The sequence below is a fragment of the Zea mays genome, chromosome 10 (genome assembly GCF_902167145.1).
Source record: "Zea mays cultivar B73 chromosome 10, Zm-B73-REFERENCE-NAM-5.0, whole genome shotgun sequence".
NCBI lineage: Eukaryota > Viridiplantae > Streptophyta > Magnoliopsida > Poales > Poaceae > Zea > Zea mays.
In genome coordinates, this window is record NC_050105.1 from 2,700,978 (window position 1) to 2,727,958 (window position 26,981).

Sequence of the window (26,981 nt, forward strand, 5' to 3'; positions counted from 1 at the left end):
CGTTTGATTTTTAAATAGGAGTATGAAATATAGACCCAACCAACTGGACTAGATTCGTCTCGACTTTTAATCTTCGGCTGACAAATTAGTTTTATAATCCGACTACATTTAATACCCGGAACGAAGGTTCAAACATTCGATGAGACATGGGCTAAATTTTAGTTTGGGGTAACCAAACACCCTATTAGAGCAGTCCCGTATGGGTTGTGATTTGTGAAGCCTCCTGCTCTATGAAAAAAAAAACAGAGAGAGAAACGTATCGTTGAAGCTTTTTATATTTAATCAGATTTATAAAAACATCAATAGTGTTACATTTGTAACTAAATTAAATATAATATGTAGTTAGGGATTTTTTATTGATACTAACTAGTATAAATATCGATATTTTTATATACAGTGTGTAAAACGGGACCCTTTCCTACTATCATATTCTTTTTTTCCCTCTCTCTTAGGCTATTTCTTTTGTAATCAGGTATGAGGCTTTGGAATTGTTGTTGCAAGCACACGCTTTTTTTTTCTTCTCTCTCCAGATGAAACTTGGAAGCACATGATTCATTCAAGCATGCCCGGCTGCATCATGCATGCAGGCGAAAAGGGCCACTACTAGTGATACCCATTTTTTTGCTGATAACCAAAACACCGAGAGAGAGAGAGAAACTACACAACCAATCCATCCAATCCATCGGACGCGGTGGTAGAGGGGAGCTCGGCCCCATAATTCATGGCGCTGAGCTCGGCCACGTCAGCGCCATATGAGCTTCTCTCGCTAGTGGAACACACACCTCGGCGCTAATATATGTAGCGTTAAGCCGTGTTACCTCGGCGCCACAGCTTACAGCGCCGACTAAAGGATTAAAAATGAGATTAAGTCATTTAAGAGTCTAAACGTGAATATTTTTCAAAAAAAGATTAAAATACAAAAAAATCGGACGGTTGGACTAGCAATGTCTGATAAGCTGTCTATTTATGTGGTACTGGCATACTGCTCACGACATATGGAATCTGGTCCCTCGCATAAATGTCTTCTATATCAGCACACATGGCATGTACCTGGACAACCCGCGGTGGGAAATAAAGCTTGCTTTAAGAGCAATGTCTATACGATGATATATAATTATACTTATTAACTATAAAAAATAAATTTAATGTTAAAGTCAACATATGGTTCATATATTAGATATTAAATTAATAAGAATAAATATTATATTTTATTTTATTCAAAAGACCGAGAAATATATGAGTTGAAAAGAAGCACATCATCCCATTTTTCAGAGTTCGCTCGATCGTTCGAGCTCCTTCATCTAGCGAAGTGGTACTGTCTGCGTTGCGTGTTGCTTTTGTCATGTTGAGCTTTGATGCTTTCTCACAAGGCATATCTGGTGTAACGTCCCATACTCCTATCTATGGTGTAATAGTCCATTAGGCCATTGTTAGACGATAAACAGAGAAAGGAATATATCTACACGCTTCACATGTGGTGCATGACGACGAAACTGATGCTTTAAAGGAGTAGAGATTCTAAAAAACTAGTTAGATAATTTTATTAAGCTAATTTTAGCTATTATATATAAAAAAAATATCCCCAATAAACTCTACAAATTACTCTTCAAATTTAGAAGTTTTTCATCCCTTCGCTCTATATTTTTGGATAGTCTGCTCCATTCGTCCTGTTGGTTTATAGAGTCTGTTAGACTAGCTATTCATCAGTAAATTTGGTTAATTTTTTTTTGGAGTTGTTCTAAGGTTGTCTACAACAGCTTACCCATCTTATCTCCTATCCTATCTTGTACTTTAAACTTCACACTATGAACAGAACAGTATAATCTGCAGTGCAAAATAGTGTTTTGCACGACCATATACACTATTAACTAAAGACAACCTAAGGACCAAGCCACCAAATAAAAACACATTAAAATTTATAATTTTTTTTCAAAGAGGTAGTCTCTTTTTCTCCCTTAAACTTAGGGTTTGTAATCTTGTATGCACATTTTTCATACAATAATTACAATAATGTAAGAACATCTTCAAACGAGAGTTCTACAATTGGGTCCTAAAAATCAAAATAAGACTTGATTTAAGTGATATGGGACCCAACAAAATTTCTTTACTCCAACAACGAGTCCTATAATCACGTTAATTGAGGAGAGATTTGTTCAGACGATTGGAGAGGGAGACGCACCAGCGATGAAATATCACGTGAAGGCAGACAGTAAATTTTATAAAATAAGACCCTATATTAGTTTAACCAAATTTTATAAAATAGAACCTCTCTTAAAAACTAGTTTTTGATCTTGAGCATTATATTAAAAATAGAACTTAATTTAGCATCTTTGTTGGAGATGCTCCAACATAACCAAGAGGACACAAAGTGTTACGCGCTCAACATCTCAAACCTCTATTAAAAAAATTAGCATATTATTTGAACTTAGTAGACATACTCAGCGGTACGAGAGATCACACTCCACTTCTCTAACAATCTTCCCTCGAGTACCTCTAGTATCCTGACAGATTATTATTAGAGGTAATAATTTGCTCTAGATTTTACATTATAAATTTTAAGGATCAAATCGGATTAGGATCGAGCTCTATTCCTATTTAATATTGAACTAAAATTATTTAAAAGCTCTAACTTTTGTGTAGAGACATTTGTATCTGATCTATTACCACCCTAAGGCCCCGTTTCAATCTCACGGGATAAACTTTAGCTTCCTGCTAAACTTTAGCTATATAAATTGAAGTGCTAAAGTTTAGTTTCAATTACCACCATTAGCTCTCCTGTTTAGATTACAAATGGCTAAAAGTAGCTAAAAAAAAGCTGCTAAAGTTTATCTCGCGAGATTGAAACAGGGCCTAATTGTTATCCAGCATCCTAGCCTATTAATAGCATGCAATATCTGACACATATGTTGCACATGAGAACTTGAGAAGTAATAAGGCATATTTAAAATATACATAGATGCCAAAAAAAATACAGATATGAACATATACATGTATTTGCCCCCTTAAATGGTAATTAATAACTTTGCTGTAACTAAATATAGAATAAATATAGAATATGGAGTATCTATTAGGTCTATTATTTTAAAAGGTAAATAAAGATAAAAACATAAAATTTAATATAGACACTCTTTATTAAAGATGTCGACAACTTGCGGTGGGAAATAAAGCTGTCGACTTTGGCATGGCATGAGACCGTCGACAACTTGCGGTGGGAAATTAATAAAGCTGTCGACTTTGGCACCTCATCAGGACCGTCGACAACTTTCGGTGGGAAATTAATAAAGCTGTCGACTTTGGCATCGCATCAGGACCAATCAATTACCAGAACGCCATATAAGCATACGTCGGTCCTCGGCGCTGGGCAACATCCAGCCAGCAGCACACGCACACTGTTCTTTCGACTTCCATCTCGGCCGGAGCAGAAGATGGAGGTGGCTCTGGGAACGGCCAAGTCTCTCCTTGGCCATGTTCTCAATAATCTCCCCGACGACTGGATGAAATCCTACGTGTCCAGCGCCGAGCTCGGCACCAACCTTAACATGATCAAAGAGAAGATGCGGTACGCTAGAGCGCTGCTGGACGTGGCCAAGGGGAGGGACGACGTCGTCGCCGGGAACCCCAACCTGCTGGAGCAGCTCGAGACTCTCGGCAAGAAGGCCGACGAGGCTGAGGATGCTGTGGACGAGCTTCACTACTTCATGATCCAGGACAAACACGACGGGACTCGAGACGCCGCACCGGAGTTGGGCGGTGGCCTCGCAGCCCAAGCTCACCATGCCCGCCATGCTGCTCGCCACACTGCTGGTAACTGGCTCTCATGCTTCTCTGGCTGCTGTCCCCGACCCCGAGACGATGCTGCTGCTACCGATGCCATGTCTGGTGACGGTGGCCATGTTGGAAAGTTGTCATTTAATCGAGTGGCTATGTCCAACAAAATCAAGCTCCTCATAGAGGAGCTGCAATCCAACTCTACTCCTGTCTCTGACTTGCTCAAGATAGTGTCAGACACTAGTAACCCTCAAGACAGTAGCTCCTCCACTAAAAGGTCCCCGACAAGCTCTCAAATCACACAAGACAAGTTGTTTGGGAGGGACGCCATCTTTCAGAAAACTATAGAGGATATTATCATAGCCAAAGATAGTGGCAAAACCTTGTCCGTTCTTCCTATATTTGGCCTAGGGGGCATTGGGAAGACTACCTTCACCCAGCACCTATACAATCACACAGAGTTTGAAAAACATTTCACTGTTAGGGTCTGGATATGTGTATCGACTAATTTTGATGTGCTTAGGCTCACCAAAGAGATCCTGAGCTGCCTACCCGCAACTGAAAATGCAGGAGATAAAATAGCAAATGACACAACCAACTTTGACCTGCTTCAGAAATCCATCGCAGAGAGGTTGAAATCCAAAAGGTTTCTGATTGTCTTGGATGACATATGGGAATGCAGCAATAATGAGGAGTGGGAGAAACTAGTAGCTCCATTCAAAAAGAATGATACCACTGGCAACATGATTCTTGTCACAACCCGATTCCAGAAAATTGCAGATTTGGTGAAAAAAGAAACTAACCCAGTTGACCTTCACGGTTTGGATCCTGATGAGTTCTGGAAATTCTTCCAGATATGTGCATTTGGTAGTATTCAAGATGTTGAGCATGGTGATCAAGAGTTAATTGGTATTGCAAGACAAATAGCAGATAAGCTAAAATGCTCCCCACTTGCAGCCAAAACAGTTGGTCGGCTATTGATTAAGAAACCCCTTCAGGAACATTGGATGAAAATTCTTGAGAACAAACAGTGGCTAGAGGAAAAACATGGCAATGATATTATCCCAGCCTTGCAAATTAGCTATGACTACCTTCCCTTCCATCTGAAAAAATGTTTTTCATCTTTCGCCCTTTTCCCTGAGGATTCTAAATTTTATAAGTCTGAGATTATTCGTTTATGGGATTCAATAGGAATCATAGGTTCTAGTATACAGCAAAAGAAAATAGAGGACATAGGATCAGATTATTTTGATGAACTATTAGATAGTGGTTTTCTTATAAAAGGGGGCAATGATTTTTATGTGATGCATGATTTAATCCTTGATCTTTCACGGACTGTTTCAAAACAAGATTGTGCCTATATCGATTGTTCTAGTTTTGAGGCAAATAACATCCCACGGTCTATCCGTTACCTATCCATTTCCATGCAAGATCATTGTGCTCAGAATTTCGAGGAAGAAATGGGTAAACTGAAAGAAAAGATAGACATTAAAAATTTGCGGAGTTTGATGATATTTGGAAAATACATTAGGTTACATCTGCTCAATATTTTAAGGGACACATTTAAGGAAATAAGACGTCTTCGTGTTCTATCTATATTCATATACTCCCATAGTTCCTTGCCAAACAACTTTTCAGAGCTTCTTCATCTCCGCTACTTAAAACTTTTGTCACCTTATTACTCAGAAATGTCATTGCCAAACACGGTCTCAAGGTTTTATCACCTGAAATTTCTAGATCTTGAACAATGGGGAAGTGATCGTTCTTTGCCTAAGGACATTAGCCGCCTTGAAAATCTATGCCATTTTGTTGTTTCGGAAAAGATTGATTCCAATGTTCCTGAGGTGGGGAAAATGATCTTCTTACAAGAATTGAAAGAATTCCATGTTAATAAAGAGAGTGTTGGATTTGAGCTACAAGAATTGGGTAAACTAGATGAGCTTGGAGGGAAGCTCAATATATACGGGCTTGAAAATGTGAGAACCAAGAAAGAAGCTAAAGAGGCCAAGCTGATGTCAAAGAGGAATTTAGTTGAGTTGGGATTAATTTGGAACATGAAACAAGAGTCCACCGAAGATGATATCCTAGATAGTATCCAACCACACTCTAATGTTAGGAGTCTTTTTATTGTAAATCATGGTGGTACCCTCGGTCCTAGTTGGTTGTGCAGCAGCGACACCATATACATGAAAAACTTGGAGACTCTACATCTAGAGAGCGTATCGTGGGCTAACCTTCCACCTATTGGGCAGTTCTATCACTTAAGAGAGCTAAGGCTGAGTAAAATTGTTGGCATATCACAGATTGGACCTGGCTTCTTCGATAGCACGACAGAAAAAAGTGTCTCACACTTGAAGGCAGTTGAGTTTAATGATATGCCAGAGCTTGTCGAGTGGGTTGGGGGAGCTAACTGGAATCTGTTCTCAGGAATTGAAAGAATCAAGTGTACTAATTGTCCTAGGCTGACAGGGTTGCTGGTTTCAGATTGGTCTATTTCTTCTATATAAGACAGCACTGTATGGTTCCCTAATCTTCATGACCTTTACATTTATGAATGCCCGAAGTTGTGCCTTCCACCCTTGCCTCACACTTCAAAGGTATCCCGTATTCATATGGGAGACTTTTCTTATGAAGGTCGTACCATGTTGAAAATTAATAACCCCTCTAGATTTGCCTTCGAAAATCTGGGTGACCTAGAGACATTGGTAGCTTGGGATGCACTACCCTTGTCCTTTATGGATCTTAAAAAGCTACATTCCTTGAGACGTATAAATGTCACTAGATGTGAGGAAACATTTTTGAGAGGACTGGATGATGGTGTTGTGCTACCCACAGTCCAATCTCTCTACCTTGGACGATTTACACCTACCAAAAATTATTTGTCAAAATTATTCAAATGTTTTCCAGCACTTTCTTCTTTGCATGTGATGGCATCACCATCAGATGAGGACAACGAGGAAGTGGTACTGCATTTTCCACCCTCTAGCTCGCTGAGAGATGTCAACTTCACAGGGTGTAAGAATCTGATCCTACCCATGGAGGAAGGAGCTGGATTCTGTGGCCTCTCGTCGCTCGAGTCAGTGACCATACACAAATGTGACAGGTTATTCTCTCGATGGTCCATCGGAGGACGAGCAACTCAGACTCAGAGCATCATCAACCCTCTCCCACCCTACCTGAGGAAACTCTTCCTTTCTTATATGGAAACTCTGCCTCAGGAAGCTCTGCTCATGAATTTGACATCTCTTGAGAAACTCACACTATGTAATTGTCTTGGCTGTGAGCAAAGCACCGAGCGAATGGCTGTACTCGCGAATCTAACATCTCTTACCACGCTATATTTATATAATTGCAGAAATATCACAATGGATGGATTCAATCCTCACATCACATCCAGCCTCAAGTATCTATGCGTGTACAATGAGAGAAATGATGGAACTGATCCGTATTCTGTAGCAGCAGATCTACTTGTAGCGGTGGTGAGGACCAAAACAATGCCCGACGTTTCCTTCAAACTGGTGGGACTTTATGTGGACAACATCTCGGGAGTGCTTGTTGCTCCCATCTGCAAGCTGCTCTCCGCTACCCTCGAGACGTTAAACTTCAGTAATGATTGGCGGACAGAGAACTTCACGAAAGAGCAGGACGAGGCGCTTCAGCTCCTCACGTCTCTCCAATTCCTTGAGTTTTATAACTGCAGGGCTCTGCAGTCCCTCCCCCAAGGACTGCACCGCCTTCCTTCTCTCCACGGAATAACTATCTATGGGCCTCAAAACATTAGATCACTGCCTAAGGAGGGCCTCCCCGATTCACTACGAATACTACGTATAACTAACTGTTGTGCTGAGATTTATGAGGCATGCCAGCAATTGAAGGGAACAAGGCCAGATATAAATGTACTTGCCTCCAAAGCTCGTGTGCAAAATTGAATACCTGCTTCTGCATGTCTTCACAGTCAGCTCTGCTTCAACATGCCTTTCACTCTACAGGTTAGTTGCAAATATATCTAAAAACAGCTCATTATGTTGAGTGATTTATGATTTCGTTGACTGCGAACCGAACTGTTTTTTTATTTTTTGCATATCGATATGTTCCATCCTCAGATGCTATTGTATTACAACTGCCAACTGGAGCCACCATTCATAATTCCTGTCCATCCATTCATTTCTTTAACCAAGAAATTTAATTTCTCTTACATACTATAGTTTCAACTTTTGGATCGTCATCTTACTTTCTAGCGTTTTTCCTGTTTAGGTAAATACTGTGAAAACATCTTCCTATACGTGAGATAGTTGATCTTCATCGATTCTACAGCCAGGATGATGTCTTATTGGATGATGTGTTGGTCATGGTTGGCACAAAATTCAGTAGGTAATTTTCATAATGTTTAATCAACCAATTTAATTTCTTCTACAATTTCAACTTTTGGGTAAAATATGTTTCTAGCATTTTTCTTCTTGAAGTACAATACCTCATTATTGCACCGTTCTTTAGTTTTATTTCAATCTCATATCGTGAATTGGTACTTTTATACTTTTATGGAGAAAAGAAAATTGTCTCATTAAACACCATGTCCTTATATTACTTAGGGGTGTTTGAATGCACTAAAGCTAATAGTTAGTGACTAAAATTAGTTGAGACATTCAAACAACCTAGCTAATAGTTTAGCTATTAAGTGTTTTTGGTAAATTAATTAATAGTTAGGTAGCTATTTGTTAGCTAGCTAATTCCACTAGCAATTTTTAGCTAACTAAGTTTTAGTGCATTCAAACACCCCCTTAGTTCGTTCTTGTTGTGGCAAGTCATGAATGGCTGGCTGCTCATTGTTGGATTCCACTTTATAATACTAGATGCCCTAAAGCATGATACATATGCTCAATTAGTGATCTCATATGCACGTAGACTTACCATAAGACGGCTAGGGGCTTGAGCTGAGAGCAGGCGAGGCGCCGCTGGGGCGCGGCCTAGGCCTACGCGGGTGACGCGTCCACGCCTGCACCGAATCGTCGTCCATCCTTCAAGATCCTCATCTTCAATGCGGTCGTAGCTTCCAGGGGGGCTTCAAACCAGCTATCGGGGCGGGGGTGGCATTATGGCTGCGGGATACGGGGGAGGGGTGGTGAATGCGGGGCGGCATGGTGCTTGTAGTGAATGCAAACCTCACCCTCTTGGTAGGGCGGGGGGCCGCCGGCGCACGGCTTACAGCTGGGTCGGAAGGGCGGGCCGGCGGTGGTGGTGGGGGCGGTGGCGATGGGAGCTGGGACACAGGAGGGCGAGCTGGTGGTGCTGGAGGAGGGTGCGGGGTTGGATCTGGCTTGGTGCAGCCGGCATGAGCTGAGGACGGCCGGTGGCGGGCGGATCTGGCGGCGGCGTTGTTTTGGAGCTCGGTCGCCGTGGGAGCGAGCGCGGGGAAGGAAGGAGCCATCCGCCGAGATTAGGGATTGATGATATCAGATTGGTCTATTTCACATATAGAAGATAACGCCGTATGGTTCCCTAGTCTTCGTTATCTTTACATGATGCCCGAAGTTGTGCCTTCCTCCATTGCTTGACACTCCGACGATATCGTGTATTGAAATGGGCTCCTTGTCTTATTATAATCGTGCTAGTTTGCACACTGAGTACCCCTCTGTATTGGCCTTTCAAAATCTTGGTGACCTAAAGAGATTGACAACTCAGGATGCATCACTCTTTTCATTTACCACCTGATTGGATACCCGAATCATCTCATTTTAGATCACTGCATGCATTAACTCTAGTTGAGATTATGTTTAGTTGCTTTGTATATAGTAGTAATGAGTGGATGCAAAATAAGCTATTTTGATGCTATTAACCTGCACTCACGCATACGCTCAAAATTGTTATATATGGCTGGTCAGGACAACGGCAGACTGCGCATGGACGCAGCCATCCAATCAGGTGGTTAATGATCTTTGAAATCTACATTCCCTAAGACATATAGAGGTCAATAGATGCGAGGATACATTTTTTAGAGGACTGGATGATGGTGTTGTGCTACTCACAGTCCAATCTCTCAAACTTGGACGATTTACGCCTACCAAAAATTCTTTGTCAAATTTGTTCAAATGTTTCCCAGCACTTTCTTTTTTGTATGTGACAACATCATCAAATGAGGACCATGAGGAAGTGGTACTGTAGTTTCCACCCTCTAGCTCGCTGACAGCATTATCTGGGAACTCTACGTCAGGAAGCTCTGCTCATGAATTTGACATCTCTTAAGAGCCTCAAAATATATAATTGTCTTTGCCATGAACAAAGCACTGGGCTGATGGCTCTGCTCACGAATCTAACATCTCTTACTAGTCTAGAGTTACTTGATTGTACAAATATCACAATGGATGGATTCGATCCTCACATCACATTTAACCTCAAGAATCTAAGGGTGTACAATATGAGACATGGTGAGACCGAGCTGTATTATGTTGCAGCAGATCTACTTGTAGATGTGGCAAGGACTAAAGCAATGCATATCAGTTCCTTCCAACTGGTGAGACTTTATGTGGACAGCATCACCGTGGTGCCTGTTGCTCCCATCTGTAGATGCCTCTCCGCAACCTCCAGATGTTAATCTTCTTTCATGATTGGCGGACAGAGAACTTCATGGAAGAGAAGGACATGGCGCTTCAGCTCCTCATGTCTCTTCAAGAATTGCAGTTCGAACATTATAGGGCCCTACAATCCCTCCCTCAAGGGTTGTATCGCCTTCCTTCTCTCTAGGAAATACATATCACTGGGACTCAAAACGTCAGATCGCTACCAAACAAGGGACTCCCTGATTCACTGCGAGTGTTATTTCTATACTATATACTTAAAGCACCAGTTTCAACGGTCTAGTAAACACAATGTCCTTATAGTTTACTTAGTTTGTTCTTTTTGGTTGCTGATTGTTTGGTTCCACATTATCATATTATTAGATTTCATAAACCATGATGCATATGCTCATTTCAAAATCACCTTGTTTCTGTCACAATACTTTTTTCCCCCACACAACTATGAGATGATATGCTGATTTTCTTTTACAAGACTATGCTTCATCGTAATGTTGCACAGCGTTCAAGGCAATAAACGAGAACAAGCATGGGATGTGGAAAATTTTAGAAAGTAAAGACAAGTGAATTCTTGACGACGTTGGCTTGGCACCTTAGTTTGAGTACATAATGAAAGAACAACCTTTTAGCAACCCTGGAGCATCTAGAAAATATCAGGTGAGGCAGTAAGTGGATCTGAATATGTGAAAAAATTGGCAGTCACTAATGGACTTCTTGTATATGGCATTGTCTCCCTCTCTCTGCTGTTTTATAGTTCAAGGCATTCTATTTACAGCTATTGCAACTTTTTTTGTAATTTCAGTCATGTAACTATCGTTAATCATTTGAAAACCACTGGAAGACAGGAGATGTAGCACCACAAGCCATTCCTTTGATCATTTGAAAACCATTGCGGCTCTTTCTGATTATATCAACCAGTTGAGTGGATGAAAGACCAAAAAATGCTTTGGAAGTAATGTGTTTTTACTTAACATTGTACATCTGATTTTGTTTTTATTTCTATAAATGGTATAACCGTGAACTGTATTGTGAATTGATGATTACTTGCTTCCTTTGTTTGACAGGAAGGGCTCACAATTGTGGATAATAAGGCATCCAGTATTATAGAGGAAACAAAGGAAATTCAAATTAGACGGAAACCTGCTAGTCCAAGTTCTTATATGCCAAATTCATCAGTAGATACACATACACTCTACACCCTAATCTTCTTTGTTATGACATTTATTGTTTTTTTCATGAACTACGTACATCTTAATTTTCAATTCATCTAGAATACTGAATAGGTGATGATTCATCACCAAATTGATAAGTGAATATTAATACATCTGAAACCTAAAATTAAATATATATTATATAAGTTGTTGTTAATGTTCATTCCATTTTTGAACACTTGCATGAATTTTAGTTCTCTGTTTCTTTTGAAAAATTCTGTGTTGCAAAAATATAAATTTATATGAAAATATATTATATGGTGATGAGAAGTTTGAGTTTAGTATATGGTTTCATATTAGCTATACATTGTTGGTACTATCGGCTTGTTCTCTTTTTGTTTGAAAAAAATACTATCGGCTTGTTCTTAAGGACACATAAAGGACTAGTTCGGAAGCAAGAGAATTAGAGGAGAGATGGCTAAAATCCCCTTCCTAATTAAATAGGAAGGGAATTTGAGCACCCTCAATCCCCTCTAATTCCCTTGCTTTCAAACTAGCCCAAAGAGTGTCACTGCATCCTCTGAATTATGATATATTGAACATGGTGTTATAATTGTGAACCGATGAGTATAACTTATTTTCTCCATATTCTGAACAACCCATTACTTAAACAGATTTGCATCCTACTGGAGACATTGCTGGCAGAGGAATTGAGACTGGCATAGGAGAACTCAATATATGCTTGTGAATAACGCATCCAGTGAAAGATAGTAGATTTTCATCAATTCACTACCCAGGATGTTGTCGCATTGGATGAGAATGACATGGAAGACGGCGAACTAGAGGAAGACAACAACCTCATCTAAGCTGAAAATGTGTTGCCTGTGGTTGAAGAAAATCTAGCAGATGAACAACACTGCCTTCCCTGTCCTCTCTAGACCTGAATCTCTCTGATGGTGAGCGCAGGCAACATTGCCCAAATCTAGTAATTTTCATAATGCCTTAAAAGCTAGATGTATCATCATCAGACTTAACTTGACGCATGTGACATTGCCACCTATGCTGGGTCATCATCAAACATTTTTCAAAGAACCTTCTAAAGAAGTATATCCTGTTTTATGTGGCCAACTAAGGCCCTGTTTGTTTCCACTTATAGATTATATAATCTAAATTATAATCTAGATTGTATAATCTGGATTATTTGCTCTGGATTAAATAAGCTATGTACTGTTGTTTGTTAGCTCAGATTATTTGGACTTGCTTATTATTCATATGCATACAAATACAACAATACCCTTGGCTGTTTTACTTGTCTGGTGAGTGAGAACGTCTATAGACAGGTGAATGGCAATTAGAAGTAATTTTAATCAACTTGCCATGAGTAGTGGGTCTTTCATAAAAAAATAATCTGAAATAAGCACCTTTTGATGAGCTTATAGATTATCATAATCTCAAGTGCTAGATTATATAAACTTATCAGATAAGTTGCTTGTTTGTTTCCTCACTAGCTTATTTACATTAGATTATATAATCTATCTAGATTATAATCCCAAACAAACAGGGCCTAAGTCCGCACACCAGCGCAAGTGGCCTCTAGGGCGAAAGAGGATATCGAGCAACTCAAAGGGCCCTTAATCTGGAAAGGGTAGAAATTTAAGAAAGGTTTTAGTTTAATGCACCTATATGGGTGTCCTATTTTAAGGGTGCTTTTATTCTCTTTAAACCTATACATAAACTCTTTCCCTATCTTAATTGAAAGGCAGAGCTCTTATCATTGTGCTTTAAAAAATTAACAATGTGTTTGGTTCTAGGTTTGGATTCGTCCATGATTGATCCTGTACGATGAAGGATCAGCTCGTCCAACGTTTTTCAAGGAACGAACTCAATCTGAGGAATTACCTTTTCATTGGTCACCTGGGGTACTACGAGGAATGACTTCACGATAGACGACTCGGTTTTGCGACGCAAACCAAACGCCATGGTTAGGCTCAGATGTTGGATCAGATGATTCCTCGTGGCTTCGTGACGCAAACCAAACGACATGGCTAGGCTCAGATGTTGGATCGTATGATTTCTCGTGGCTTCGTGACGCAAACCAAACAGCCTGTAAGTCCGCACACCTTATCTATCATGGTCATTGTTGAGCTGATCAGTAATTGGAGTCGTGTGATAAGCTTAATGGACCTCCTATTTGTCGTGATCTTCACAGATCAACAAGGTAATCATCTTGGCTACATTTTATTTGCAGCATGCTCTAGCCAAAGGCATGATCGTCATCGTTCTGAAACAAAGAAAATGATGTGTATTCCTTTCAGTGAGCGGCCTTTGCATGCTGCATGAGATCAAGCAAGCCGCCGACTGGCAATGCTCCACCTGCCATTCAGTTCGTTGGTGAGGTATTAATCACCAGCCATGTTGGCACTTGGCGGCATGCAGATGGAGCAGAACATCCAGGTGAAGCGGACAGATACATGATCGATCATGAGTTGGCGCAGACACAGGCCAGACAACCAGAGGCTATATTCCAATTCATACATTCCATGATAAGCAAAGGAAGATCCAAGACAACACAAATATACAAATAGTTAGTTATACAAGCAAAAATCCTGTTGTTTTGTGCCTCCCATTTTCTAGTCCAGAATTAATATGACAATTTTTCACTGAAACTGGTTGGATCAGAGACCAGGAAAAAAAGGGAAATGACAACTACAGCTGTGTTTTTTTTTTCAAAGAAGGCAGCTGCCCGTCGATGATGTGCTCACTTGAGGATTTCCTCTGCCTTTTCAGTGACACTGCTTCATCCTTTTCAGAGTCAAATGAATCTCTACCTCATTTCACTGCACATACTTCCAAACTGATTTGCTGTAACATACTTGAGTTTCGGTATGACATTAATTTTTAACTCATAAGAGAAGATCTCACCTTTTTCCATTGTGGGGCTAATCGGCCAGTACATGTAATGGCACATAAGTGCCATGACCTCAATCGGGTGACTCATTCAGAAGATTCAGAAATCCAAAGCTGCAATGACCAGAACTCTAGCCTTGGCTTTACCAAATTTCCGGGACACTTTCACTGTGGAGACAGATGCTTGTCAACCCATTGCTTACCTTAGCAAAGCCCTAGGAGAAAAACATGCCCAAACTCTGCAGATTTGCTCACTTCTTTCCTATCAAGCACCCATAGGTACCTCTACTGTTGCTCAAGTTGCCATGGACAACATCGTCAAATTACATGGTGTTCCCAACTCTGCTTTGGCTGGTAGAGACACACAATCTTTCTCAGTGTTTCAGCTGTACATGGTCAGCCTCTTACCCTGAGCACAGCCATATACCATGCCCAAACCGATGGGCACACAAAGAGGGTCATTAATTGTTTCAGATATATTATCACAAACCAGTGTATGGTTCTCATTCACTGTCGCTGTCCATCATTTCTTGTAGCTAGATGTAGCTAGTGCTGCCTTTTCATCCTTTGACCACTATACGCGCAACCCACACGCTATGAAGAAAGTCTTTAATCAAAGCCCATATGAAGTAGTAATAAGTGGCAAACTATGTTGCGTATGTCACGGCCAAAACATCATCGCGTCATGATGAAAAGGGAGTACTGATGCTGCGCACAAGCTACTACCTTCACTCTACAGCAAAATCAGAAGAAAAAAAAACAACAACCATGCTGGACTGATCTTACAACAACAACCATGGATGGTGGTCTTAATAAGGCCTCGTTTGGCAGGGCTCCGGCTTCTCTAAAACTGACTCCGGCTCTGGCTTCTCTTCAAAAACAGCTTCTTTATAGGAGTTAGTTTTTTTAACAAGTCGTTTGGTAAAACGGCTCCTCTTAATACAAGAGAAGGAGAGTGTGAGAAGAAGCCCGCTAGGAGCCTTTTTTTTGCTCGACTCCTCTGTATAAAAATGGCTCCAGCTCATCGATGCTTTTTATTGGGAGCTCTTTTTTGAAACCGTTTGACTAGGCTCCTACAAGAGCCAGAGTCGGTTTGGGAGCCCTTCCAAACAAGCCCTAAGTCAATCAACAAATAGCACAATGCTTCTGGGTGGAAAGTAGACTTAGATCCCGTTTGGCACGACTCCGACTCCTCTAAAAATGACTCCGTCTCTGTCTTATCTTCAAGAACAACTCCTTTATAGGGGCCGATGTTTTTTAACAAATCGTTTGGCAAAACGATTCCTCTTGACGCGAGAGAAGGGCTCCGGCTCCTCTCTATAAAAAATGGTTTCGGCTCCTCGGTGCTCTTTGTTGGGAGCTCTTTTTTTTAGACCGTTTGGGAGGGCTCCTCCAAGAGGCGGAACGAGAGCCCTCCCAAACAGGTCCTTAGTTATGTTCGTAGCCTTACAATTAAGGCCCCGTTTTGCACGGCTCTGGCACCTGTAAAAATGATTTCGGCTCTAGCTTCTCTTCAAACCAGCTTCTCTATAGGAGCCAGTGTTTTTTAACAAATCGTTTGGCAAAACGGCTTCTTTTGACATGAGAGGAGGGGAGTGAGAGGGGGAGTCGCTAAGAGCCAATTTTTTTGCTCCGGCTTCTCTCTGTAAAATGGCTCTAGCTCCTCGGTGCTCTTTGTCCGGAGCTATTTTTTGAGACCGTTTGGGAGGGCTCCTCGAAGAGCCGGAGCCACGGTGCTCTTTGTCCGGAGCTATTTTTTGAGACCGTTTGGTAGGGCTACTCAAAAAGCGAGAGCCAGTTTAGGAGCCCTCTCAAACAGGCCCTAATTCTATTTCGCTATAAATAATTGTTTTCCTATGCGAATCCAAACGGGAGGTTACTTTGGTAGACTAATTTTTGTAGCTGATGTAATAAAAAGTTGTTAATAAATGACACGAGGATAGAGACCGTTGTTATTAGTCCTGTCCAGTCCCAAAAGTACGAAATCCATATATATACGTTAGTAAAGACAGCCCTGAAAGTACTCATGACTCACGAGAGCTTTCACTGTCCAGCGGGGACACATCCGTGTGGTCCCACTTTCCAGCGAAAGAGACGCTCTCTTCTTCCGAGCCGTGTCGCATCAAGTCCTTCAGTAAGCCTAGACGTTGGAGCTGCAGCGGCTGGAGGAGGCGGCAAGCACACGGGCCCACATGCCATCCAGTGTTCCAGCTGCTGCTGCTGCTCGTACCAAGGCATGATCAGTACTCTACTAGAGCAAAGGTGTGTGTAGCTAGCTGCCTGGACGTTGCAGCGCTGGAGGAGGCGGCGGCAAGCGCACGGGGGGGCCCACATGCCATCCAGCGTTCAGAGAAGCTTCACATGCAAAAGGGCCCCTCCGAAGAATCCAAACGTTACGAAAAGGCCCGTGCCCCCGTGAGATGACAAAGCGGCAAACGGCGTGCCTCCACCCACCCACACACACACACTGACAAACGACCCCCCTCGGTATTCTCCAATCCCCAAACCCTCGTCGACGCCGTCGTCTTCACTGTTCAGTCCCCCCCACAGCCCCACTCCCTTCACTCTCCTCCCCTCCACCGTCGCCGTCATTCCATTCGTGGGGGGCGCATTACTTCTGCGGTTCTGCGCCCCGTCCCGAATCCCTGTAGCGTCCACCTTCTCCCTCCCACCGCCCGGATTCCGCAAGACTGAGAGCAGCGCTCGCTCGCCTCCTCCCAATCTCCGCATCGTTTCTGTCCAGGTCGGCGGCCCGATTTGTTGCCGGGCGTCGTCCTCGCCCCCGCCCTGCCTGCCACTCCTCGTAGGACTCGGTCCTGTCCGGACTCCCGCTCCACCTGTCCCCTCCTCGCTTCCATCGCCATTGCCGCCCTCATTTTGCCCCCCTCCCGCTCGAAGCCGCCTGCTGCTTTGGACCGTGCCGAGCGGGGCGGCGTAAATGCCCGCCCGTGCAGAGGATCCCAGACAGCCTTCTCCGCCCCCAAACCCCGTCCTTGTTTCCCACCAATTAGGAGCAGGGGAAGGTTCTCGCACGCGTGCCCATCCTACCAACGGCCAATTCCAGATGCGGAGGGCGTCCTGACTCCACCTGCCAAGCTCCGGCCTCTGCTCTGCTCCGCCCCGCACCCCACCCGCCGACATGGGCTTCTTGATCTGCCGCGTCTGCCTCCTCCAACTGCTGCTCCTCCTCCTCCTCGCCTTCACCTCCTCACCAGCGTCAGCGCAGCCGGCGGCGCCGCCCGGCAGCGCCAGGGCGCTGGACGCGGCGCTGCAGGAGTACGCGTTCCGGGCGCTGGCGGCGCGGCCGCGCACGGGCATTATCTACAACGCCACCATCCCATCCAGCCTCGCGGGCGTGGCGGCGTCCGCGCTGCGCCTGCGCAGCGGCAGCCTGCGGCGGAAGGGCGTCGCGGGGGGGTACTTCAACTTCGCGGTCCCGCCCGGCGTCGCCACGCGGCCGCGCGTCGAGCGGGTGGTGCTCGTGTACCACGACCTCGGCAACCTGTCGGACCGCTACTACCCGCTGCCCGCCGGGTACGCCTACGTGGCGCCGGTGGTGGGGCTGCTGGCCTACGACGCGGCCAACCTGTCGGCCGCCGCCGCCGCCGCCGGGGGGCTGCCGGAGCTCGGCCTCGTCGCCGCGTCGGGGCGCCCCATCTCCGTGGCCTTCAACGGCGGCGGCGGCGGCGGCGCCGCGGCGCGGTGCGTGGTGTTCGGGCTGGACGGCGTGCCGCGGTTCCGGGACCTGGAGGAGGGAGGCAACAACGTGTGCGCGACGTACGAGCAGGGGCACGTCTCGATCGTCGTGAACTCCAGCGGCGGGAGCGCCCCGGGTCCGCCTCCGCCTCCGCCTCCGGCTGGCGCGATCGCCCCGCCGATACCGACGGAGGAGGGAGGTGAGAAGAAGGGGGGCTCGGGCTCGGCGGCGTGGAAGGTCGCCGTCGCCGTGGGCGTGGTTGCAGGTGCGGCCGCCTTGGGGCTGGTGGGCGCGCTGATGCTGTGCTTGGTGCGGTACAGGAGGGACAAGAAGCTTGAGGCCATGGAGCGGAACGCGGAGGCCGGGGAGGCGTTGCGGGTGGCGCGCGTCGGGCGGGCGCAGGCGCGGGCGCCCGTGGCGTCCGGGACGCGGACGCAGCCGGTGATCGAGAACGAGTACGCTGCGTCCTAGTGTGTGTGTGGGGGGGGGGGGGCTTTCTGAAGACTTGATGGTTAGCTTGTGCTGACAGGAGCTATGCTGCTGCTACCTGCTAATATGAGAAACCAGGTTCTGGTCCGTGAGGGGTTTAGGGCATTCTTTTGTTGATCGGAAGGTTAGGTTTTGATACCATTCATGTTCATAGTTGGTTGCCGTGTTCTTGTTCATACGTGGGGAACAGTTCCTTTCGTCTCCAACTCCAAGCAAGCAATGGAGGGCAAAATGTCTGCAGTTGCATTTCTTTCCTTTTTTTTCTGCGGCATTTGATGACTGCCTAGCCGGTTGTAGTGGCTGTGTAAAAACGTTCGCTTGTCTAGTGCTGTGATAATTAGTCTGGTAATTGGTGTGATCATAGATAGACTCACTCGGTGGCCATTTGTGGTTACACCTGCTGGATATGGTATGGTTTCCAGCCAGCGTTTATTTCTTTGCTGTTGTTTGTTGTTTGGTAAACAACTTTAAATTCATAGTGATGGGGTCTTTTACGGTAACTAAAGGAATTATTAAATTCGTAGGCATGACCAGTTGGCAAAAAAATGAATAGAATTAAATTCATGCAGTCTGTAGCATGTATGTATCATCTGAATTCTGGCTCTCAGAAAGTCCAGGTTAGCCGTTTCCTCAAAAAAAAAAAAAGGATTGCGGGTTGCGTGAGGGGCGTGAACATGCTGTGGCTTTGGCTCTCTGTGGCAAGGATCAATACGGTGAGCTGGCTGGCTGGCTAAAAGCTTCAAGCCGTCTAGCTTTGTGCGCGCATGCCAGCGGTCTTTTGGTGGCGTTCGGTTTCATGCTGGAAATTATGAGGAGCGTGAGATCAGTTGGAATTTGGGTTGCGTATCTCTGTTCTCTCTGCCGAAGTCCGGCTCCTCCGCCGGGCCTATTTGGTCGGGTTTTTTTTCACTAGATTTTCTTAGAATTTAACTAGTTACGAAGAAAATCTGAGTATGGTAAAGTATCGATATCTGTCGAGTTTCGGGTTTATGAGTAGTAGCAGGAGTGGTAGACTAGTGCCATCACTTGTTGCATTGAGACTTTCCGCAGCGCATGCCGCTCTACCTCCCTCTGCCCTTACATGCCGGCTACAGGAGCTCACTACGCCCGTATCGTTTGCCTCTAAACAGCCCTCTAGCGAGCGGAGCTCTTCTCTCTGCCTCCAGTTCTGGCGTGTCACTGTTCACGCGCTCTAATACTGTTTGGTACTGCAACCGTGGGTCCGCGATGAATTGTTAGTAGATAAAAAAAATTGATAGGGGATAAAAAATATGTATATAAAATGATATTTTATGGTTGTAGTAGGGTATATGAGAAGTATTTAGAGAGAATCGCTGCGAGAGATGAAAAAGTAGAGAATGAAATGTTGATGATGTGATAGAAAAAAGTGATATAAGAGAAAAAATTTAAAGAAAACCTCTGCGGATAGTCTGACGAGCATATCTGTGATGTGTTCCACTCCATTGTAGTAGTGAGTGATGAGGTCAGGTGGGTGAGTGCCAAGGATGGCAGACGGGATGGATCTGTGGTGTTTGTGTTTCCCAGCTGGACTGCTGCTGGACTGGAGCCTTGTTGTAGCTCATGTGCGCTGTGAGGTTTTGCCAGGCCCTGCCACAGCTTTTGGGCGCCTCGATCAGCTACTAGTACTTGCTGTCACTGCGCACGGATTCGTTCTCATCACACAGCTCATGTGCGCTGGGCCCTGCCCCCAACCCATTGGCGTCTACTGCCTTGCCTTCTCTGGAACGGAATGTACGTACGCTTGTTTTTTGGCTGCAGCTGTAGTACTTGGGGTGTTGGATTGCCCATTGCAGTTTTGTCTTGTGCTGATTAAGAGCAACTCCAACCATGAGCCCCATAATTGGGCCCTATAATTTGATTTAGTTATCTATTCTATTTGTTTAGGGCCCAAATACAAGTGTTGATTCCAATCATGGACCCTAAAAACGATGTACTTTGCAACTAACCCTCTTCCCGTCCTACCGCTCTGTTTCTCCCGCACTCACCTATCGTCATTCCCGCAGAGGTTTTTTGCGCCGCCGCCAATAGCAGGCATTCGATCTGGAAGGCGTCGGGAGGAGTGTTGCCGTTCGTACGCAACAGTTTCACAAGGTTAGTTTACTTGGATCGTTTCTATGTGTATTTTACTTGGGGATTAGTATTACCTGCAAAGAAAAAATTGCATGCCTAGATAGGGCATGTGACATGTGACAGGAGAGCCCCATGTACGCTTGTTCAAGTGCCTTTTTGCTGCTGGCAGTAGCTACAGTTTCTATGTGTATTTTACTCGGGGATTCATGTGGTTGATTGAGACTCCGAAAAACAAACTGCAATTTTTAAAACTTTTACTCAGTACATGCATAATTGATATATGATGTCCTGCTAATTTGATGAAGTGCAGGATGATATCTAAACGTAGAAGATCCACCAGGCATCAAGAAGTTGAGGAGGTTGATGATGAATTTGACCACATATTAGATCTTATGATGGGTGAATACCAGAAGAGGAAGAATGAAGAACAACGTAAAAGACGACGGGGTTCAGTTTTTGGACATGAGGTATATGATCGCAGTAGAGGAGAACATGATTTAAAATTATTTAATGACTACTTTGCTGAGCGTCCAACATATCCTGAGAAGTATTTCCGACGACGGTTTCGGATGAGTCGTCCTCTTTTCATGCGCATAGCTGAAGGTGTTAAACAACATGATCGCTACTTTCATCAGAAAAGAAATGATGTCGGTGCTCTTGGGTTTTCCTGTCTTCAAAAGGTGACTGCTTGAACATAAACATTCAGAGTATTTATTCTAAAAAACTGAAACATATACCCAAGATGTTTTATGACTGCTTGAACACAAACATTCAGAATATTTATTCTAAAAAACTAAAAACCTAGTGCTGACTCCCAAAACGGCGAGCTAAAATCTCATCTTTCAGCAGCCTAAAGTACTGCTTTGCTTGGTCATCCATTGAACTTATGTCCATTGTCATTATCACCTTATCATGCTGGTCTTGCTCCAAGTTGAGTTTTTTTGTGTCAAGCTCGATAAACTTGTCATCACGTTCCTTTCGTTCTGTCTCAATTTTCTCTCTTGTTTCTCTCATTTTTTTGACTTCCTCAATGAAAGGATCAGGTTCTTCCTCACTACGGTTTTTTCCTTTAGCCTTTTCCTTTTCAGCTTTCCTTCCTAGAGGTCTTTCTGAATTCGGATGATTTTCCCCGTTGCCATTGTCTTCCTTTGCTATCTTCTCTTCTGCCCACTTTGGCTCATTCTTAAGAATATTCCATGCATGGAAGAGTGAAAATGTCTTTCCTTTAAGTTCCTGGAACATTGTACTAGCTTCTGCCAGCTGCATACACAAAGTTGAGAACATCACCTTAAAAACTATATACTAATTATGTCTTTGAAAAAAACAATTAGAGGTAATTAGTGTACCTTATCACTCATTGTCTTGCCACTTCCATTCTTCCTTTCTATGGCATCTACAAAACCTTGAAACATACTCATTTCTTTATGAATAGTACTACTCCATCGATGCTTCAAGGACGACCAATTGCGATCCGAATCAAACGTCTTATTGTCATGAAAGTATTTTTCAACTCTTTCCCAAAATCTACCATCCTTTTGATCCTTTCCAACAACAGCATCTTTACTTATATTAAGATATGCTGAAATCAACAATATATCTTCAGCTTCATTGAAATTCTTGGAACGACCCTTTGGTTTTGACTGTGAGATCAATTCGTTCACTGGTGGGTACTCGATAACTTCATTTTCAGTTCTCATGTTTTCCTCAAGGATAAAAACATCGTCATGCTCTCGGTTCAGTAGGTTAGTGAAGTACCCAGGTGACATCGAGCTGCAAAACATAGGAGTAAACTATGGAAGTGAACAAGACATTACTTGGGCATCAATTGAACAATTTAGTGTACATTTAACTGAACATGTCGTTGAACATACCAACCGCCATGTCTATAATTGCATACAAGGCATTACTACAACAAAAAAATGAATTCACACTTTAATTTCTACTTCTGTCCAATATATTATGTTTTAATTTTGTATATGATTTACAAATAAAACATGGACTGCAAATTTACTGGACCACATCCAGTTTCTGTTAATAGGTGAGTAACCTCAACTGGTAACTCAAATTGAAACCTAAAATTGCTAAAATTGCTTTGACCTCAAACTGGGAATTGGTTGCTTCACCGACAGCCTAAAATTGCTTTGACAAAAATGTTTCCTTCCAATCTACATGTACGCACATACCTAATCTACATTCAGATTACCTATAGCCATCCATGTTCGACAAAGGAGCCTGTTGTGTCGCCTGTGATGCAGATCGATGATCACCATCGGCGATTGACGGACGATAGCGAGACGCCGGTGTTGGAACTTGCTGAGACGCGGCACGGGCGGGCTACGAAGCACCTCCGATTGCATCAAGAACCTTATTCAAAGACATACACCTATTCTTCGCCGACGGCCGTGACAAGGGGGAACGAGACCGGCCATCCATCTAGTCTGTCGTCAAAACGAGTTCGGGAAGGGAGAAGGATAAGGGAACAGTGGAGAAGTTTGGCGGCGATGTTCCGGACGACGTACCAGGGGAACCGTGGAAGGAGACGAGACGCAACTTGCAGGACGATGGATCGAGGACTCTGAGGATGGCGGCACCGAAGGGAGACGAGACGGATGGCAGCCTGCAGCCTGCAAGACGGCGGATCAAGGACTCCGAGGATGGCTGTACGAAGGGGAGAAAGGGCTTTGTGAAATGTCAGTGGGGGTTGAGATACAAGGGAACAAGTATTGGGCCGCTCGTCCCAGGGTCTCAAATTTACTGCTCCTGAGATTAGGCCCTAATTTTTTTTATGAATTCTATTGAAATAGGGCCTCCGTTGGACCTCATTTTTCTGGATGGAGCCTCATATTTCAAATTGTTAATGAGTTTAGGGCCTCTATTGGAGTTGCTCTAACAAACAAAAAAACCCCGAGTTGCATTAGGCCGCGCCGAGCCATCTGAGCTGACGGCACGGTACTGTTATTTTTTTGTTATTGAACGAGCTGAGACAGTTCGACCCGTGCAGCATTAGGCTCCAAAAACAGACACCCAGAGGGTTTAGCCCGTTAGCTTCCACCACGAGCCAGCCCAACAACTCTCGTCAATAGTCCAATAACATGTCAGTCCATCCGAGTGGCCCATAACTCGTTGCAAAACAAACAAAAAAAACATAATGGCCCATCACCGAGCTGCACCGACGCAGCGCATGCGGGAAGTTGAAACTGTGCCTCTTTTTCTTTTCCTCGTCTCCCGTTTCTGTCTCTGTTCTATTTTCTCTTCCTCTTCTTATTCGCCAAAAAAAAAGATAAACAGAACGATCGTACGGCCCATCTAACGTGGTGGTGGACCGTCTGGCCTTTCGGCCTGTGTGTGTGCTGCGGATAACGGCCGTTTCTAGAGTCGGAAAGCACGAAAAAAAGAGGAAAAGGGACCGTCCGAGTTCCCATGCATGTCATGTGTTTTCCCGGTCTTGGATCCCGAGCTATAAAACCAACAGTGTCGTCGTCGTCGTCGGTACTCGAGAATCTTGAGACCGATGATCGACGACAGCAACGTCGTGAGAAAAAAGAAAAAGAAAGGGGCTGAAAGCTCAATAGCAAAGCAACTAGTAGTTAGGGGTGAAAACGGGTAGGGTACTCGAAACGGGTATCAGATACGGATACTGATTCGGGACCATTTTTCGGATACGGATACGGGTATTTTTTATATTCGGGACGGATACGGGTAATACCCGGATAGTACAGCTTCGGATTCGGGTCGGATACGGAGCGAGTACTACCCGGTAAGTACCCGGATATTCGGGTCGGATACGGGTACCCGGAATTCGGGTACCCGTTTTTTCTTTTTCTGCATAATAATATAGTTATAAAATCATAACTTTTACATATGAAATCGGATGAAGATAAAGTTTATATGAAAATTGTAGAGCTCGAAGAGATCTATAACTTTGTAGTACAACACATTTTTGTTTAAACATATCTTTAGGCCAAAATTATTGAAATAATGTCTAAATTTATATCAAAATAATAAACTTTATCATTTTCATGTGGGGACTTAAGATTATATCCATGTGGGAACTTAGGATTATCTTTTTATAAACTATTTATTAATATTGGTAACTTATTTGCAATTTCCGGTCGACGCTACAATATTTTTATGAATTTAATTATATTTTGATGATTTTCTACAACAAGAAATTAATAATACACCAAATAGTCTAAAAAATTCATGAATTTTTACGGGGACACAACATATATCCACATATAGTTCTCAAAAACATTTGGACTATAAAATCCACAAGATGTTGGTGTTTCTTCCATTCCGCTCCCACTTATTGCGTGAGTTACACGTGAAATCATTTTATGTATCGAAGTTTCAACATAATTAATATTTCACTTATCATTTTCACGCGGCGACTTGAGGTTTTATTTGAATAGAATGTTTATTTGTTTTGGTAAGCGTTTTGCAATTTTAGATCAAAACTAGTGTATTTATGAATTTTAATTATATTTTGATGATTTTATGTAGAAAGAAATTTATAATGTATAGATAGCCTCAGAAATCTATGAAATTATACGAAGGTACAATATATGGCCACATATAGTCATAAAAAATAATGGGACCATAAAATCCACAGGATGTCAACGTTTCTTCTATTTTATTTCCACTTATTGCGTGAGTTACACGTGAAATCACTCTAAGTATCCAAGTTTCAACATAATCAATACTTCACTTTACCATTTTTATGTGGAAACTTGAGATTATCTTCTATTAAATGTTTATTAGTATTAATTTACTTGCAATTTCGTGGTCGAACAAAAATATTTTTTATAACCAATTAATGTATTATCCGACAAGTATCCGATATCCGATCAAATAATATCCGTATCCGTCACTTATCCGCCCGGATAAATATCCGGTCCCTGTATCCGTATCCGTCCCGTTTCTAACTATCTGTATCCGAACCCGAATCCGTTTTAAATACATTAGGGTAGGATACAGGATGAGCTAATATCCGTCCGTATCCGCCCGTTTTCACCCCTACTAGTAGTACTGTAGCAATTGGAACATGCACATGCAAACCGAGATTCATTCCCATGCGTTCGAATTGGAACAAAGACAAGGCCTTTATTGACCAAAACAAAACAAAACAAAAAAGAAGAAGCCCAGCGCAACACATGGACCAGATTCTGTTTACATGCCGTGGTCTTTACTAATTTACTAACAAAGATGTGGCTTTCATAGCACTACACCGTGTGCCAAAAAAAACACACATACACACACAAAGGATATCACCTCGTATGTCTTTTGTCGCCATCATCAAAACAAACAAACAAAAAAGAGATAATGATTTGTTGGAGACCAAATGTGTCTCGCGAACGGTCCGGCCCTGAGGTCGGACGGTCCGCGGTCCGGACTGTCCGCGATGGTGGCGCGGACGGTCCGCGCGTGCGCAGAATCAGTTAGGGTTCCTAGTTTCTCGCGGGATTGGTTACCTAAAACCACGGGATTAACTCGAAAATCAGTTTGAAGCAGATTCAGACCTCCCCTTTATATAGATAAATGGCTACGGCCGATTGAAGCCCCACCAATCGATCAAATGAAGTCTATTTCTCGTTTTTATCTTATGCAATTAGGAGTAGTTCTAGTCTAGTTCTAGTTTAGCCTCTCAATCTCCAAATTTTCCGCCTCTCTTCGACTCTACGTCGATTAGAGTAGTCTAGGTCGGTCTACCCGAGCCTAGACACCACCTAGGATCTCTCCTCCCCGACGGGGTCCCTCCCGGGAGCGAGATCCAGGCGACGCCGGCGACCTTCGCCGCCCCCTGCGCACGCGCGGACGGTCCGGCCCCAGGGCGCGGATCGTCCGGCCGTCAGGCAGGAAACCTTTGCCCTGCTCCAGGTCGCGGACCGTCCGGCCCTGTGCCGCGGACCGTCCGCGCCTGACCAGAGAGTACCGACGCCGGTTTTTGTTGAGTGATTGGCGCTCCGAAAAGGCGTCAACAGGATTTAAAGTTGGTCAATGTCTCAAATGGGAAGTCATCCGATATATATCCCCGTGACTCGTTTGAACCCTAATCACAAGATTGTTGTACATGCCATTGGCGACTATGAGCCCAACATAACATACTTTATTGTAAACTCTACATTTTTTTCAAAGCCCGCCATATAACATTCTTTAGCACTTCGTTATAATTCTTCTCTGGCTTAATGAAAACCATCGCGTAGTTCCTTCTTTTGTTCCCTGCAACACTGCTCCATCACCTGCCTTACTAGGGGAAATGGCTTTCTATGGTTGATCTTGTATCCATGAAACCAAACTGGTTCGAAGAGA

The 26,981-nt window shown here is 43.7% G+C and overlaps 4 protein-coding genes and 1 pseudogene across 25 annotated transcripts; 3 read left to right on the plus strand and 2 right to left on the minus strand.

Moving 5' to 3' along the window:
• The first annotated feature begins 252 nt into the window (after positions 1–252).
• LOC100274681 (uncharacterized) lies at positions 253–14,414 on the plus strand. Of its 19 annotated transcripts, none has more exons than XM_035963291.1 (8): positions 253–7,757; positions 8,023–8,139; positions 10,813–10,994; positions 11,140–11,254; positions 11,402–11,512; positions 12,163–12,444; positions 13,300–13,706; positions 13,804–14,414. In XM_035963291.1, exon 1 carries the CDS (start codon positions 3,426–3,428, stop codon positions 6,273–6,275), a length of 2,850 nt encoding a protein of 949 aa, XP_035819184.1. In that variant the 5' UTR covers positions 253–3,425; the 3' UTR covers positions 6,276–7,757; positions 8,023–8,139; positions 10,813–10,994; positions 11,140–11,254; positions 11,402–11,512; positions 12,163–12,444; positions 13,300–13,706; positions 13,804–14,414. The 19 variants fall into 19 exon arrangements, with proteins under 19 accessions (XP_035819184.1, XP_035819182.1, XP_008662400.2 ...); XM_035963289.1 differs by having other exon boundaries at positions 10,840–10,994; XM_008664178.3 differs by having other exon boundaries at positions 11,140–11,289; positions 13,804–14,409.
• LOC103640698 (vegetative cell wall protein gp1-like) lies at positions 8,571–10,813 on the minus strand (annotated as a pseudogene).
• A 1,738-nt stretch (positions 14,415–16,152) lies between the features above and the next one.
• LOC103640699 (uncharacterized) lies at positions 16,153–18,942 on the plus strand. Its single transcript, XM_020545637.3, has one exon. The coding sequence runs from the start codon at positions 17,535–17,537 to the stop codon at positions 18,561–18,563; it is 1,029 nt and encodes a 342-aa protein (XP_020401226.1). The 5' UTR covers positions 16,153–17,534; the 3' UTR covers positions 18,564–18,942.
• A 1,173-nt stretch (positions 18,943–20,115) lies between these two features.
• Positions 20,116–23,569, plus strand: LOC103640701 (uncharacterized). 3 transcript variants are annotated; one of them, XR_004853094.1, is made up of 4 exons: positions 20,116–20,532; positions 20,606–20,693; positions 20,983–21,352; positions 22,928–23,468. XR_004853094.1 is itself a non-coding variant. In XM_008664182.3 (3 exons), the coding sequence occupies exons 2-3, from the start codon at positions 20,984–20,986 to the stop codon at positions 23,249–23,251; spliced, it is 693 nt and encodes a 230-aa protein (XP_008662404.1). In that variant the 5' UTR covers positions 20,542–20,693; position 20,983; the 3' UTR covers positions 23,252–23,282. The 3 variants fall into 3 exon arrangements, 1 of the variants encoding a protein (XP_008662404.1); XR_004853095.1 differs by having other exon boundaries at positions 20,382–20,532; positions 20,983–21,139; positions 22,928–23,569; XM_008664182.3 differs by lacking the exon at positions 20,116–20,532 and having other exon boundaries at positions 20,542–20,693; positions 22,928–23,282.
• LOC103640700 (glutathione S-transferase T3-like) lies at positions 21,361–23,356 on the minus strand. 2 transcript variants are annotated; one of them, XM_035963296.1, is made up of 4 exons: positions 23,192–23,308; positions 22,876–23,110; positions 22,019–22,442; positions 21,361–21,932 (listed from the first exon to the last, which is right to left on the minus strand). In XM_035963296.1, exons 2-4 carry the CDS (start codon positions 22,887–22,889, stop codon positions 21,474–21,476), a joined length of 897 nt encoding a protein of 298 aa, XP_035819189.1. In that variant the 5' UTR covers positions 22,890–23,110; positions 23,192–23,308; the 3' UTR covers positions 21,361–21,473. The 2 variants fall into 2 exon arrangements, with proteins under 2 accessions (XP_035819189.1, XP_008662403.1); XM_008664181.3 differs by lacking the exon at positions 22,876–23,110 and having other exon boundaries at positions 23,192–23,356.
• Positions 23,570–26,981: the final 3,412 nt, after the last annotated feature.

What these genes read in the sequence shown, in the direction of transcription:
- LOC100274681 (XM_035963291.1), top strand. Translation starts at nt 3,426, where the DNA reads ATGGAGGTGGCTCTGGGAACGGCCAAGTCTCTCCTTGGCCATGTTCTC.
- LOC103640700 (XM_035963296.1), bottom strand. An exon ending in GCAAGACAATGAGTGATAAG is followed by an intron (nt 21,933 to 22,018) that starts GTACACTAATTA and finishes TTGTGTATGCAG; the next exon opens with CTGGCAGAAGCTAGTACAAT.
- LOC103640701 (XM_008664182.3), top strand. Translation starts at nt 20,984, where the DNA reads ATGATATCTAAACGTAGAAGATCCACCAGGCATCAAGAAGTTGAGGAG. An exon ending in GGTTTTCCTGTCTTCAAAAG is followed by an intron (nt 21,353 to 22,927) that starts GTGACTGCTTGA and finishes CCTGTGATGCAG; the next exon opens with ATCGATGATCACCATCGGCG.
- LOC103640699 (XM_020545637.3), top strand. Translation starts at nt 17,535, where the DNA reads ATGGGCTTCTTGATCTGCCGCGTCTGCCTCCTCCAACTGCTGCTCCTC.